This window comes from Apteryx rowi, unplaced genomic scaffold (genome assembly GCF_003343035.1).
Source record: "Apteryx rowi isolate R43461 unplaced genomic scaffold, aptRow1 scaffold_480, whole genome shotgun sequence".
NCBI lineage: Eukaryota > Metazoa > Chordata > Aves > Apterygiformes > Apterygidae > Apteryx > Apteryx rowi.
This window is the reverse complement of record NW_020450739.1, coordinates 236803-253097: the sequence shown is the minus strand read 5'-3', so window position 1 is coordinate 253097 and position 16295 is coordinate 236803. Positions and strand designations below refer to the sequence as shown.

At 40.5% G+C, this 16295-nt stretch overlaps 1 protein-coding gene across 5 annotated transcripts in view; it reads left to right on the top strand.

Annotated features, from left to right (window-relative positions):
- The window catches only part of UBXN7 (UBX domain protein 7), a 33849-nt gene that overhangs the window by 10857 nt on the left and 6697 nt on the right, over positions 1-16295 (top strand). For 3 of the 5 annotated variants that reach the window (XM_026078549.1, XM_026078553.1, XM_026078554.1), the window contains 6 exons: positions 358-470; positions 7018-7164; positions 7957-8047; positions 9195-9322; positions 9751-10144; positions 10947-11026. In XM_026078549.1, the coding sequence (XP_025934334.1) occupies positions 358-470; positions 7018-7164; positions 7957-8047; positions 9195-9322; positions 9751-10144; positions 10947-11026 (953 nt within the window). The remainder of the gene's footprint in view (positions 1-357; positions 471-7017; positions 7165-7956; positions 8048-9194; positions 9323-9750; positions 10145-10946; positions 11027-16295) is intronic. The other 2 variants (XM_026078550.1, XM_026078552.1) reach the window with 2 other exon arrangements.

Genomic DNA, 16295 nt, shown 5'->3' with positions numbered 1-16295 from the left:
ATGTTGTTACAATCTAACTCTAAGTTTACCCTTTTTAAAGTGTCACTGAGGAAAAGTCAGTTGTTTTCTTTGTTCATTTGTTTTCAAGTATTGGTATATGACCACCTCCACTGATACTCACATTTCATAAGAAAATCTGTTTTTAAAAGTGAAATAAATGCCCAGTGCTTGAGAGAAATGAGACAAGCTGGGTCCCTACATAAAGGAGCCTGATCTTATTAAGAGTTCCTTTTATTCATTGTGGTCCAACCTTATGACTCTAGTGCTTAAGTTTTGTGTATGAGGGTATAGCCAATAATAAATCCATCTTTGAGTATTTTGTCTAATTCAGCTTTCTTTCCTCTTGGGGCTGTGCAGTTCGACAGGAACAGGAGCTACGAAATGGAGGGGCAGTAGATAAGAAACTCACTACTCTGGCAGACCTCTTTAGGCCTCCCATTGATCTGATGCACAAAGGCAGCTTTGAAACGGTACGTCTGTAACTTTTGCTGAAGTTACTTACCTGATGACTGTGTACAGAGTGAAAGCCCTGTATTAGGCCGTTGGCTGATGGATCTATTTATAGAATGATTGTATAATAAGTTGCAAGGAACCATGTAATGATAAATGCTTGTCTGATGCACTGCATGTTGATGTTGATGACTTGAGAAGGATTTAACTAAAGATGATGGACCACCTTTATTGTTACGTTTAAATGTCAGTGTGGCTAATTGCACTTGGTCAAAGACTTCTGTTCAAAAATGAATCTGTTCAAAATGGAAAAATTGTGTCACTTGAAGTATGTCTGTAAAGCATGGTATAGAAATAGCTGAAGTAAAACTGCTTTTGGTAGGTGAGCAAGTATGTTACAAGGAGCAACATAGTTTTCAGCACAGCCCTGCTAAAAAGCTCTCAGGGAAAGCTATGCTGACATGGCTAAACAGTTTCTGATACCTGACCTAGTACAGATAATATCTGTACGTGACTTTGTATCTGTACCTGAACTTTGTATTCAGTAGAGGTCTTGTTCTTGTATAAAATCACAGTGGTTGTCTTTTGCACCTGGTAGTGATGAATAAAATATCCAAGCGATTGTCTCCCTGAGAAAGGCACTATTAGCTTTAAATGATTTCAGGTGTCACCTTTTCTATCTGTGTAGGCATTTGTGTGTCTAGTCATAAGTTATGATTTGGATCCAGTGACCTAGCTCACGATTAGAGATTATACAAATCGATACATCTTTTCATTTTTTTAATCTATAACTTCCAGATATTCTTACTTCAGAACTTGAAGCAAGTACTGAACTTTCACCTGATCCACTTCAGGTAGTTAAGTATTAGAGATGATTTTATGAGAATGCAAACTAATGCTCAAATGGTGCACCACAGATGCTGCAAACGATGCTGGAGATCTGAGTCCATGAGCTGAATGAAAATATTATCTGGTCCTGGGAAAGACTTCATTCTTTTGTGTGCAGAGTCTAGTAAAGTTGATTCTAAACTCATGAAATGTTTGCTTCTAATACCGTGCTCACATAGTACAGTACCACTGGAGAACTTCTGCAGAAATAATACCTTTATTGAGTCTCCAGCTCCCATCCTGTTGGCCTCATCTCTGTTTCCCAAATCACCAATGGTCAGTTGGCTTGTCTCTAATTCCTGTGTTCTGACAGTGCCTTCCATATGTTTACTTTTCTAACAAAATTCCAGGTTTGAAAGGATGCTGACAGAGAATAGCAATGTCTATCTCAACAAGTAATTTGGTGCAATAGAAGCAGATCAGTAGATTGAAGAAGTTGGTGCTGAGGCATCTGTATGATGATATGTGGTTCAGGGTTCACTTCAAACAAGATTGTATCTGGTCCCCTGACTGAATATCCCCACCAGACCTGTGGTTCAGAGCTGTTTGTGAACCAAACAAGTGCGTGGTTAAGAGGAAACAGTAAGGGGAGTTCACTTAAAAACAGTCACTGCTGCCCAGACAAAAATGTACACACAACTAGCAAGTGCCCTCTCATCTCTTCTGTGGAATTTGAGATGTGTGCTGGTCTTCCTTCATGTCTTGCTGAAAATGTCAAGACTTTAGCAATGTTGATTAGGTCTATTCTGCCATAGCCCAAAATAGTTTCAGCCTATGAAATAACTGATTGATGGATTTGACTATCCAAAAGTCTCTGCCTTCTTATTTAATCTTGTTAATTCAGAAAAAATCCATTTGTATGTACACACCTTGTCCTGCTCTTTGTAGTAACTGAAATTCGAAGATGTATGCTTTCTGGTATGGGCATTCAGCTTTTTATGTTCTTGTACAATTCCTCGTCCCATGAAATACCCTTGATTTCAAACTGATGCTCCTCAACTTCTTTGCAATAAAAATCTTCAGCTTCTCAATTTGTTGACCAATACCTCTTTCATTTTTCCCATTTATGACTCTGCTGCAGTATTACTCTACAGTTCAGGACAGTGCCTGGCCTCCTGTGAACCCAGTGATCACAGTCTTCCTCAAAATTCACCTCTAGCAAACTTCTGTTAGCTCTAACTTACTCTGCTGTACTTCACTGTACACTTCGATAAACCTTTATAAACTAGATAATAAACCAGAGATGTTTATTGCATTCCAAAGTCATTTTGATGCTCTCATATTTTAGTGTTAACCTAAGCATTTTGGGGTGGGGGGGAGGGTTGTGGTGTGTGGTACATTCTAAGCTCTCTGGAGGGGTGTGCAAGAACACTCTACCAACACTGCCATGCACATTTATGACTTTATTCAAACCTAGCAAGTATCTGGTCATATTAAGGTTGCTTGCGTCTTTGTTGCCTGTCTTTCTGTTACTCCTGTCTGGGATATCTAACTTTGATCTTCATCTTAAGTAGATTCAGTTATCTTTTGTTTTTTGCCAAGAAAACTCAATTACTTTCAAATACAAACAAACTTTCTTAACAGGAAAATGCAAGAAGTTGTGGTTCRTTTTAGCTCTGTAATTCTAGCTTTTGAGAATAGATGAGAATTAATTTTCATTGAAGAGACATTTTCAAGTGTTGAATGAGCATTGATTTTAATTTATAATCCAGCCATGAATAGTGTGCTTCACAGACAGTACAACTTAGGATCATTATACTTGTAAAGCAAAGTATATGTTTAACTTAATTACACTGTGGAAAGTGAGATGTGGAAAAGTTTTGAGGCAGAAAATCTGTAAAAGATTTTATTTTAATCCTGTAGGTCTTTTGAACATGATGGTTGCGCCACTGGATATTAGTTATTATTAGTTAGTAGCCAGCAGGCTTGTGGAATGGGGCCACATAAACCAGAGGCAAATGACTGATGTGCTAGCAAGATGTTATCCAAAACTATCCTTTTTCTCCTACTAGAAAATTCCAGAGAAACTTTCAGAGCTTAAATATGCAGTGTCACCAAAAAGTCTGTATTTGCCGAGTGTTATATGGCTATATAATTAGGCTGTTGCAGTCTGCCAAGACTCTGAGGAGTCAGTTAAGATTGTACAAGGAATTTTAACTGTCATTTCCTGACTGTAATATTGAGCTTCAATGTAATATTAAGCTTCATGGTTGTTATCTCTTTAATGTAAAATCTTCTAGGAATAAATCACTGGAGCAGCACACCAAACATGCTTTGTAGTGAAGAACGTGGTTTTGTTCTAGTGTCAAAAGATTGCTTTCAAGAATTGTAGGTGTTTGTCTTTTCATACTTACGTTGACAGATGTGACTTATCTCATTGAGGGTACGTATCAGATTGATGTAGTTTAGTGCATTTCCGTTTTGGGGAGCAGATAGTTCTGGTGCACCTTGTTCTATACGTAAGATTCACTAGAATTTCAGTACTACTTTGAAGTAATTATATGTAATGTTGCCGAGCTTCAAATTTTGGATCTATATGAAGTTTCTTCATTTTACAAGCTAAATGTTCTGTAGCTGCTCCCTGCTTTACAGCTGATTGTGAATATTTTCTTTGTGTGTAGCAAGCTGTAATAGTTTGGAAGTGAGTCTAGTCTTTATACTTGAGTGATGCTGTTATCTTTGCGTAAGGTCCTTCTAGACTGGCCATTTGTACAAGTATAACCTCTAGATGAACTACTGGCCCAGGAATGGCTGGTTGATGAAAGAAAGTGTGTGGCCTGTTCTTCTGTGCTGGCCCAGGCAAGAAGTGCAAGTCTAGCACAGACAGGATATCTCCTTTTCAAAGGTAGACCTCTTGCTCTGACTTTCTGTGACTGCTATCTTCCAAACTGAACTATGCTTGATTAGCAAATGTCTAGAAGTTCATAAGATGCTGGCTCCACTTCCTTGTTTCTCCCCGTTTACTGCAAAGAGCAATGCATTTCAACAAAGCTGAATAAAGAAGAATCACTGCAAAGATTTCCTTTTGTTTAAGGAGGGTAACCTCTAGGGAATGGCTAAAAATTACACTCTAGGGTTTTTTTCTTGGAGTAGGACTCCTTGGCATAGGAATGACACAGCTGAAGCAGAGAAAGAATAGAAATTTGTAAATCATGCATGTTGCAGAAAAGTCAAATGAGAGAATAAAATGTGTTATTTATGGGAGTACGAGAGCTTGAGGTTATCCAGTAAAAGCCAGTAGCAAGTGTAAAATGAGACTTCTTTCGCATGTTTTCTAATCAGATTGTTGGTTTGTTGCAGTACTGAGAAAAAATGTGAATCAGTAAAAAGGAGAAAGATGAATTTACGGGAGTTGTGTCTGGCCTGTTGTATCTAATAACCACTACCTCTGTCTCTGGAAGTCCCTACCTTGCTGATTGCTGAAAGTTTGAACAGGAATGCTTGCAAGGAATGGTTGTTCTGTACCTACCGCTTTCTTGTGTTCTTTGATAAGCATTTGCTGGTGGCCCCCATAGCTCAAAGGAGGAGGAGAAATGTGGGAATGTGTGTGGAACAATTGCTGTTGCAAACAGTGGGACTAAAGCCATTAGACGCAGTCTTCAGTATATTCAAACTGGTGCTTGAGCCCTGCATTATTTTGGTCACTTACCAAAATGAACCACCAATATAACCCACAATATTCCTTCCCTTCTCACTCCTCCCCTTCTTCCCTCCCCGCTTCCCCCGCAAAAAATAGCCAGTGGCTGTATAAGAGCATGATTGTATACGTGCATTAGATGGCAGCAGTTTAACTGTGTCCTTTTAAATGTTAAATGTGAAGCCTGTTGTTTTTAGAAGGAAGTTAAAAGTGGTTTTGAGAGCTATACCTGCTTTCTGTGCCAAAACTCATCTTTGTAAATGTTCTATGTGGATTTTCTGCTTGCATCCCTTAAAGAAGATGTTAACTGGACAGAGGAGAGGTAGAGTCAGGTTTTCACTAGTGTTGAGGAATATACAAAGTACAGAAGAATAAGACGCGCTTTCCAGCTTTGCTAGTAGCATATAATAATGATAGAAAATAGAATTATAGGTACAATGGCCTTTTTCCTTTTTTGAGTTTGTTCTTTTAATCCAGTACGAATTAGGTTAGAATACAAGACTAAGGCGGTCTGATAGACTTAAGGTATATATTGATATATGTTCCCTTTATATTGGGCAGTACCTCTAGACCTCTTCTTAAACTGGTTGCCTAAAATTACTTCTCAAAATCCACATTTAGCTCAAAACACTCTTTGAAATAAAAGCCTAATAAGTATATTTAAAACCCTGATTAGTTATTTAGGTGTCTCGCATCCCACTTATCCCTTCTGTTGACAAAATACTGGGTTCTGAGACTGGAGTGTTAGTGGTAAGAGGTTAGTATGAAGTCACTTGTGGGATCAATATGACTATTCCATACTTTCTGTCCTAATTTCTTCTGTAACATTCTTTTCTGTGAGTAAAATAAAAATAGGCTCTGCAGGTCATTTGGCCATGCAGAGTAATTTTGTAGACTGAGATCCTGTGATCAAAGAGCAAGCTTATAATTTAATATCTACAATTTTAACAGGAGTATCGAGGCTTACATTTTACCGAGCTAAGTGTATGGGATTCACGTGTCCCAGTATTTGTGTCAGATAGACTGACTATTCAAAAGTGCACAGGCTAAAATTCACTTTTAAAGTGAAAGCTTTGGTTTGGGGAACAAAATACTGTCAAAACCAGCAAAATCTTGTGCAAAATCCTAATTCCTTGAATTTGCTGTTAAGGGCATTACAAGCAAGACAGTGAGCACACTTATAAATACTTCCTCCCCCCCCTTTCTTTTTTTGGAAAAAAAAAAAAAAAAAAGGAAGTTCATATGCTAGTTCCAGTCTCTCCAGGTGGTAAGAGCATTCCTGCTGTTGATATAGCCCTCTTTTTTCCAACAGGTATGACAATTCAGTGATCAGAATTACATTCTTGATCAAACTCCTACCATTAACCAACCTATCAGACAATGCCAGCTTTGTGACTCAAACCAGTAAGATTTCTTCCTGCGCCTTCCCATCTTCCTTCCCACTTACAGTCCGGATAACGAGCATCAAAAAGGGATGCCTCATTTGTCAGGTGCCCAGTAATAGAGAGAGGAGAAAAAAAAAAAGAAAAGAAAGAAAGAACAGACAGAGAGGAGGACATGTCATATTTATGCAAGTTTGCCATCAATTATGCTCTTCTATTTAAACAGATAAAGATCCACAGGTTTATCTTGAGAGTGAGCAGGTCTTTCCTCTGTTGCCAAGTCAGTGTGATTGACTATACTCTTCTCAGAACAAATACTTAATTCACAGTCTTCCTGGCCCCCTTCCCCTCTTGCCCCCCCCCCCCCCCCCCCCCCCCGCACCTAAAGTTGCTTTTCCCACTCTGCGCTTGGCTTGTTGAAATCCAGCAGCTCTGCTCATCGGTGTGATTCTGTAATTCAGCCAATCTCATTTAAGCAGGTCTTTCAGCCCCGCCTTCTGTTTTGTGGATTCCTTTTTGCTAGTTCTATCCATCTTTTTCACTGTGAAGGGGTTTTAGTGAAAAGTCTGACAGTATTAGAAGCCATCACTGATCATTGCTGGCATTGTTTATGTCTAGCTATTCAGATTTGGCTAATGAAGCTTTTCTCTCTGCTTACAGGCTAAGGAGTGTGGTCAGATGCAGAACAAATGGCTCATGATAAACATTCAGAATGTGCAAGATTTTGCGTGTCAGTGTCTCAACCGTGATGTGTGGAGCAATGAGGCTGTGAAGAACATAATCCGGGAACATTTCATTTTTTGGCAGGTGGGAAATTTAATGGGGCCTTACTAGTAACTTGATGTCCTGGTAGATGGGTTAGTGAAAACAGACTTCTTGGAAGAAAATGGCACTGTTGGTGTTCTCTTAGAGAACTGCAGAGAAGGTGAGCCTTGTAGTTCAAGGATGTGCATTTTGATGTTTAAACAACCTTTCACTTGTGGATTCAAAACTTTATCACTTGACCTCTAATACATGGACTGTTAGAGGTTTTGTACTGTGTTTGTAGCAGTTATGGAGAACTATACATACCACTTGTAGGTTATACTGTAAAACAGAGACAAACTTTGTAYGTTTTCAAGATAGTTTGTGTCCTCCCCTCCTCCCCCGCCAATAACTTGCTTCCACTGTGGTATTCTGGAGCATCTCTCTTATGAGGAAAGGCTGAGAGAGCTGGACCTGTTTAGCCTGGAGAAGAGAAGACTTAGGGGGGATCTTATTAATGTATACAAATATCTAAAGGGAGGGTGTCAAGAGGATGGGTCCAGACTCTTTTCAGTGGTGCCCAGTGACAGGACAAGAGGCAATGGCACAAACTGAACCACAGACAGTTCCATGTGAATACGAGGAAAAACTTCTTCACTGTGAGGGTGACAGAGCACTGGAACAGGTTGCCCAGAGAGGTTGTGGAGTCTCCTTCTCTGGAGATATTCAAAACCCGCCTGGATGCGATCCTGTACAATGTGCTCTCGGTGATGCTGCTTGAGCAGGGGGTTGGACTAGATGATCTCCAGAGGTCCCTTCCAACCTCAACCATTCTGTGATTCTCTGATTCTGTAGGTATACCATGACAGTGAGGAAGGACAGAGATACATACAGTTTTATAAATTGGCAGACTTCCCTTATGTCTCCATCCTGGATCCCAGAACAGGTAAGATAAGTGACAGTTATCTGCAGTGTGTATATCCTGTAAGAAGGACTGGCAGGTGTAGGCTAGAATGCTGTCTTTGGCAGTGTACGTTACATAGCGACTGAAGCACCTCAGTTACCTTGTTCGTTCTCTGAGAGGCCCCAGTGTCAGTGAAGAAGTGAAACAATATCTTTTGGAAGAACTGAAGGAATAAAACTCCTAGAGGCTTGCTCAAATTATGTGTGTATTTGGTTATGGTACTTGGCATAGCTTACCAAATACTTTGTTTAGGAAATGAAATTAGTACCACCTAGTGGTAAAACTGTGAACTGAAATTTATTGATGCTTCCCTTGGAATGCTAACATGGCTGTAAGTCTGAAAGCTCTTAAAAGCTACTTGAAATCAAGTAATGGATGAGCTACCTTTTAATATTAAAACGAAACCAATATAAGTCTGCCTCCTGTTCCTAGCACAATAGCTTTGTAAGGCTCAAAACTTATTTAATTGTATCTTAATTTTGAAATACAATTGGCTTTTTTTTTTTTTTAACTGAACAATCAAACTTCTTTGTTCACCTCCAAGTCTTTTTAAATTATAACTTTTTTTTCCTGTGTCCCAACAGCCTTGTCTCTTTTATCATCACGTAATCTACTGTATCAATGGTCTGGTGCCCTGCTTCTCAGTACTGAAATAATTGCGTTCTTGCTGTTTGATATAAACCACCCAAAAACTAGTTCTTTGAAACCAAAGTTAGGGTGTTCTTCTTAGCACTTTACATTATGGAAACAAATGCTATATGTCAAGATGTAGAATCAAAGCAGGCAAGAATGTAGAAATTCTTCATAAACTTAGTTGTTTTTTGTTTGTTTGTTTTTAATTGTGATGCATAATTCACCATTCTGCACACACGTTCCCATGAATATAGAAAAATGATAACTGTATTAAAGCAGGTCTGGCCTTATGGCTGTATGTGAGTGAAACCTATTCAAGGTGCTGAAGGGAGAAAACGTAATTATCAGGAGGTGGCCTGTATGAAGCTGAAGTTCCACAAATGTGGACTCTTGCACAGTGTGTACACAGCAGTGAATTTGTTTATATGACAGCTAAGCTGCAATCTTTGGAGGGCTGTTGCTGAAGTTATGTTCCATGATGCCTTATGTTCCCTAGGCCAGAAACTAGTGGAGTGGCACCAGCTAGATGTAACTTCTTTCTTGGACCAAGTGACAGGGTTCCTGAGTGAGCATGGACAACTGGATGGGCATTCTACTAGCCCTCCCCAAAAATGTTCTCGTTCTGTAAGTATGAGGCCTTCTGTGAGGACTGGAGAAACTTGAAGGAAAATCTAGCATGCCTGTATCCAGTTGTACTGATTTCCGTTTGGCAGTATAAACAGACATAATGAATTAGAGCAAGAGTATGCAAAAATGAAAAGATGGTGCATCAGAGAACACCTTCTCCTTTGATAATTATTTTTGTTATACAAATTGTGCTTTCAGTGTTTGTTTTGAATTTAGCAGTCACAGAATTGTGCATGTGTAGAATGAAAAAATACTACTGAAAAATATCATTTCATGTGACACTGCAAGGAGAAATCCTTAAGCACTGACTGCATGTCTGGCCTTCCACCTGACAGCTTTAATAGCTTCCCTTTGGAACACTTTGATAGAGATTTATGTCTAAAAGCATTTTTCTTATGCCTTTGCGTTATGCCTGTGTTCAACAGGAGAGCCTTATTGATGCCAGTGAGGACAGCCAGTTGGAAGCTGCTATCAGAGCCTCATTACAGGAGACACATTTTGATTCCTCACAGGCCAAGCAGGAAAGTCGGTCAGATGAGGAGTCTGAATCAGAGCTTTTTTCTGGAAGTGAAGAGTTTATTTCTGTTTGTGGATCTGAGGAAGAGGAAGAATCAGAGAATCCTGCCAAGCTGAGGAAGTCTCCACACAAGGACTTGGGGTATAAAAAAGAAGAGAGTCGGAGGCCTCAGCCTGAGCCCCCTGCAAGGACAGAGCCTGGTACAACATCAAATCACAGAGTACTGCCCTGCATTGATGCAGGGATACTGGAGGAGTCAACTGACAAGCCTGAAAGTACGTTGCGGGGCCTAGATGTGAATGGTAAGTTACCATGTTTTTTTATAGTGACTTGCAGGTGTTTTACTCTTTTTTCGAAAGTCTTCATAGGCTGACAAGCATGGTTTCAGTCCTGGTTTTGAAGAGCTAAATCTTGTCTTCTGTCTTCCTCTCTCTCTTTGAAGCTAGACATTTGGGTGGTTCACTCTGCCTACAGCAGCACTTTGACATGGTGGCACAAACTGCACAGTCACATTATTCATGACATGATGACACAAACTGCACAGTCACATTATTCACTCAGCTCAAGTTTCTTAGTTTAAGACCTTGTTTGTGAGGAAAATGTCCACTGGTGTAACGTAGGTGCATATGATGTGGCTTCTGCCAGTATCCTAGAGTGAAACCTTCTAGAGTTCTACCTCATGCTCCATTAGTTTGGCTGCCTTGAGGGTCTGGACTGAGCATTAATAGTGCAAACTTTTGCTAATATTAACAAGTGCTAGGAGTTACTGTTCCTCCCAGCAATTCTGAGCTGGGATGTAGCGGATTAAGGTGGTCTCAAAGGCAAAGGGTAGCACAGTGTGCTTTTCTCTGGGAACGCTGACATGTGTCAGTCACTACTATTAACTCTTTTCAAAAGTCCTGAGTTTGATGTATGTATTTGAATCACATGCAGTAGAAGTATATCTTCGTAGACTGAAATCTTGTGCACAAAAAAACTTTGTATTTGTCTCCAGTCCCTAACCCTACTGTTCTATGCAGTAAAATGTGCCACCTAAAGTCTACAGCAGAGCTCAATTCGGCTGCCTTGTTGTTTGTTAACTTGTAGTAACTTCCTTTATGCTAGGACCAAAGGCACAGCTGATGCTAAGGTATCCAGATGGAAAGAGGGAACAAGTTTCACTGCCTGAACAAGCTAAACTTCTGGTGAGTGGAGTTAATTGGAATCCTTGTTTCAGTACAAGAGAGCTGAAACTAGAGAATTTCTTGTCCTGTGCTGGCACTATTAAAATTATATCCAGTGAAAGTGGTATATCCAAGGAGTGCTTGCACTGTCATTCTGTTGCGTTTTTTTCAGTGTTCTTGCTCTCTTCTGATCAGCAGACTCTGCTGGTTCTTGTATGTTTCCATTGCTAGTTGGGTTGCACGTGTACTCCAGTGTCTTCCTTAGTCCCCAGACTGCTAGTTTCCTTTCTAAAATAACTTTAAGTGCCTTTTGCGTTAATCATTAAATACCTTAAAATACTCTCAGCTCGTTTGTTTATCTCTAAATGAAGAAGTTAAGTCATTGTCTATGGTCGACAATGGTGAAATCAAAAGGCAAAACTTTTGGTTCTTGTTCTTCATTTCTTTCACCATACTTTCACACTCCCTCCTGGACATGGATGATAGAGTAAACTTGGGAGAAAGTTCTTCCAAAACAAAATTGTTACAGTGTCATTTAATCGCTCTGTTCCAAGTGTCCTTCTGAACTGTTCCTCAGGCTTGTTTATGCTGGAGAGGTTCATGTTGATAGTGTTTCCATTAAAAGTCCACAGGAGCACACTTGAAGCTTTACAATGTTTAAGGAGATCACTGTAGTCCTGTTAGCCGTAAGTTTTCACGAGACAGTGGCCAGGAAAGTTCAGCTTTCTACTGAAGTCTTAGGTACCTTAAAACAAAAGCATGCCTCTTCAGAAAGACCTTGCACAGATTTAGAAGGAACTTGAGCAAAAATGTTTGGTTACATCTCTTGAAGAAAATGAGACTATAACCTAGTATGCCACACTCAAGAAATACACTTTGTCTCAAGCTCGTGTTCCCATTCTTACTCTTTTGCATGAAAGAGTAAAAAAAGAAATGTTGCTTTTGTCACACCATCAGCTCATTCAAAACCAAGCGTAAGTCCATAGGATATAGACTGCCTGAAGTGCCAGATGCAGGGTCTCAAGGCTGGAGTTTAAGTGCTGAAATGAAGACTGAAGGATGCTAAGAATGATACTCCATCGTTGTAGGAACCAGTTTTACTTTCTCAGACTTTCGTTCTTGTTTTGTCTTAGCAGTCATCTGTGTATAATCTTTTCAAGTGTACGTTTAGGTCTTATCTGCTTTTTGAAAGGTCTGCTAAAGTTCCAAAGCAAACACAACTGTAGTTGTATTATTAAACATGTCGAACTTTTGAAATGCTTACATTATGCTTGCATATGTAACTAACTTGTTTGTGCACAAGTTCATGGTCCATGGTTACAGAATGAATTTATTTGAAATACAGGGGTAACACTGGTATATTTCTGATAATCCTACCTTTTGGCTTGACTCCTTTTATGGACTGTGATAGTTCACTGTTTAAGGGAGTTAATCTCAGCACATGAGTTCCTTCTATTGTCCCCTGTACAGTTAGTCCTCTTAGAATTTAGGTAGAATGAGGTTTGTAGGTGAAGACAGGTTTTGACTTGTAGAGCTGAACAGGCAGCTTTTGTGCTGTCATGTCTAAAAGATGTGATGAGCCTCATCTGATTTTTTTTTTAAAGCCGTTTCAGACAGATCAAGATTGAGTCTCAGACGTTTCTTTGTAGGCATCATATTCATGCTGTTTTTTTCAGCCCTTATGTCACTTCCATTTTAAAGCTGTCCAGAACTATAGCAAAAAAAGTATCTAAGGAGACCTTTGCACGTTGGAAGTTTTAACTTATTATCATAAGTTGTTCTCCCATCAATAGTGAATGTTTTTGAAAACAGGCTTTACATCATTACATTCTTACTGATGAAGACTGGCTTTTTTGCACACTGTTATCTCTGGGATATGCTTATGCTTCCGATATTACTGTTACCCTTTTCTCCCCAGGCAAGAAATTGGAGTGGTGAGAGAAAAAAGCAAAAAATCCAGCCTCACGCATCTCTATTTGATTCCACTTAAGAGTTGGATTCATACCTGTGTCTTCCTTTCTAACTCCTCTTAGCTTGTAAAGCAAAACTGCCTTTTTGTAGAAGTCATTGCTGTTGGTACACACTAAATAGCTGATTTCACTCTGTTTAGCAGCTCAGTCCTGCAGCTGATTGGTTGTCTGAATAACTTGTTTACCAAGTGTTATAAAGTGTGTAGGAAAGGTTGGCCTTAAAATTGAGTGGAGATGTGGGCAGTGAGCTTCACTGAATTTTTAAATACAGTGGTCTGTAAGGAATTGCAGTTACCCTTGTTGCTTGAAAAAAGAAGTGAAACCTGCCTACTTATATTACTTGCCAGACACAGGCATTGTAATCTGCAAAGCCTGGTGGAGAGCTGTCCAAGTTAAAGAGGTAGTTGGGGTGACAGTCTCCTCATCCCAAAGGTTTGTATGTGCATTCTGATGAATTCGGAAGAAATCTCTATGTAGTTACCTTGCTAGCTGTTCTGCAGTCATCGAATCATAGAAAAGTCCAGGTTGGAAAGGATCACTAGGGATCTTCTGATCCAACCCTCTGTTGACAGCATGGTCATAGATGAGGTTATCCAGGGCCCTGTCAAGCTAAGTATAGAATACTTCCAGCAAGTGACATTCCACCACTTCTCTGGGCAACCTGTTCCAACATTAAATTGCTTTCATGGTGAGGAATTCTTTTCTTATATACAGGCCTTGCTGTGGTAACAGCAGTCAGCCAGCTCTCTGAAGCACCCTCGGATGTAACTTGTCAGGTTTCATAGGCTTGTGTATATATCCGATTTCTACAGATGGTGCCTAACTCAGCCCTCTTCTACTGGTGGCTTGCCATTGTTTTTTGGCATGGAGACTTGGGCTGTGAAGACGGAAATGAAGATGGCATCAAGCTGTACATCAGCCTCTTATGCCATTTGTGACATAACTTGCCAGGTCCACTCAGCAGCGGACCTACATCTTCCTTGTGCTTGCACTTGCTACAAACATACCTGTAGAAGCCTTTCTTGTTACTCCTGACATCTCTTCCCAATCAAGTTTCTGTAAACCAGTGATGTCATTACCTCTGTCACTGCACAAGGAGTTCCTTTTCTTTGTGTTTCTTTCCCAGAGAGCAAGTGTTGGTGTACAAACACCGGATATGATCCACCATCTGCCCCTTCTCTTGGAGGGAAGTGTGGGAGCTGCCCCCATTGCTCTGTTCCACATATGCTTATGCCTGCTTCAGGAAGTTGGCCAGTCTGTTGGCAAAAATGTCCTTATCACTTTTTGCTAAGTGGATCCCAGTAGCCCACAGTCTTTGAAGCCAAAACCCTACCAGCAGCACCAGCCACACAGCCAGGTGTGGATCTGCGTGATGAGCCTGCTTCTGCCTGCACCCTTCCATTTGACTATTGGGATCAAGAAGACAACCTGAGCACCTGTTGCCTTTACTTTAGCCCCAGTGCTCTGTACTCCTGGTTGACCTTTTGCAGGTCACACTTCATAGTATCACTGGTGCCAATGTGGGAAGAGGAGTAGGGGGTAATATTCCATGGGCTTGATGAATCTTGGAAGTCTCTTGGTTCCAGGCAAGCAGCAAACTTCCTGTGACTTATTGTCAGTTTGGCAGTTGGGTGCCTCAGTCCTCTGCAGACGGAGCCCCCCCTCGCCATCTCCCCACCCATTAATACTCACCGGTTCTTCTTGCTGCTGGTTTTGATCTGTTGAGCAGGAGCTGTTGGCTCAGTTGTCTCTTCCAGTGAAACTTATTTGTCCTCCCCATTTATTGCCAGGACTTTATACCTGTTCTTCATCTGATTTTTTTTTCAGATGAGGGGAGAGCTGCTGTCCTGTTGCCACAGGTCATGAGCCTCCATGGTGCCTTGTCCTGCAAGTTGCTGTCCTCCCTCTGAATCATGCTTTTGGTCATCCTATTCTGTCTGCACCACAAAGCATCAGCTCTTGCCCTTACAGCATTGCTGCTAGCAACCTATCAATTTCCTGCTCAGCTTCCCTGATGCAGCAGGACTTGCTGACCTCTTCTCCTTCACCTGATGGCTCAGGGACTCAATCAGGGTCTATCCTCCATGGTGAGGTCCCCATCCTTCTCAGCTTCAAGGAGGAGCACCACACACTCATTGCACCCCATCACGAGTGAGCCACACCTCCCCTCAGGAGCTCCATCTGTGCCAATGCCCCTGAAATACTAGGAACGGTGCTGTGGGCTGCTGCAGGAGACCACATCCTGTGTCATGTCACCACCATATGGCTTCCAGCTTTCTTGTCAGAACACAAGCAGCAAGAGTGAACAGCAACCCATGCGCTCTCCTGAGCCCCTTGCATGTGAACTGCCTATGCTAGCTGTGCAGCCACTTTGTGCAGCCGTCTGGGTCACTGTGGTCCCGAAGTGACAGCTAAGTGGCAAGTGGAAGCTGGGTGAATAATTAGTTGAAGTTTAATACTGCTAATTTACCTCCTTACACTTAATTCACTGGCACGGATTACYTCCCAAAGCTATGTAAACAATATTGCTGGGACACCCTAACTTGTTTCTTCATGCTTTCTATTTTATTACATACTAATTTTCTCTCTTCCCTCTTTAAAAAGCTGTAGCTTTTCCTTCTGCTTGAGTCTTGCTGCGTTGCTGTGTTTAGCCAGTCTCCATTTCTCTATCCTTATCTATTCCTACTTTACTGCAGATCCTTTACCCTCTCATCTACTGTGTTTCCCAATGAACTTGGGAAATCTGTGTCACGTAGGGTGGGCATTAGCTGTTCCTGATGTGTCTGTTATTTGATTGTGAGGCTGATATCTCTTTATCCTAATTTTCTCTGTATCCTACCCCTGATTGCTATTTTAAGCAGAGAAATCAATAAACTGAAAAGAGCTCTAAAATAAAAAACAAAAAGCACTTCATGCTCCTTGAAGGCAAGAAAAAAATTAGACTGTTAGTAAAAACACTACATTTGTTTTTGTCAAAGTTACCTGACAAAGAAAAATACTTCTTTTGTGACTTTTAGGTTTAATGTAGGGATAATGTCTGTTAAACAAATGAGGGAGCTTCTATTTTGGGCACTTCTGGAAACCTATTTTACTGTGACCTGAATGTGTAATGTGAAATTCAGCTTGCTTAAATTAATGTACTATTATGTATACTTTCCTTCTGCTTAAAGAATTGGTTAGGTGAGGGAATCACTTGATAATTAGCTTCTCTGATTATTCGTGCCACCTGAGGGCCAACTTAGATAATTAATAAAGCTTCTATATTATATACAAAATTTCAAGATTTTCTTTCTCTGTGATTGCAGACTTTTTTTTTTTTT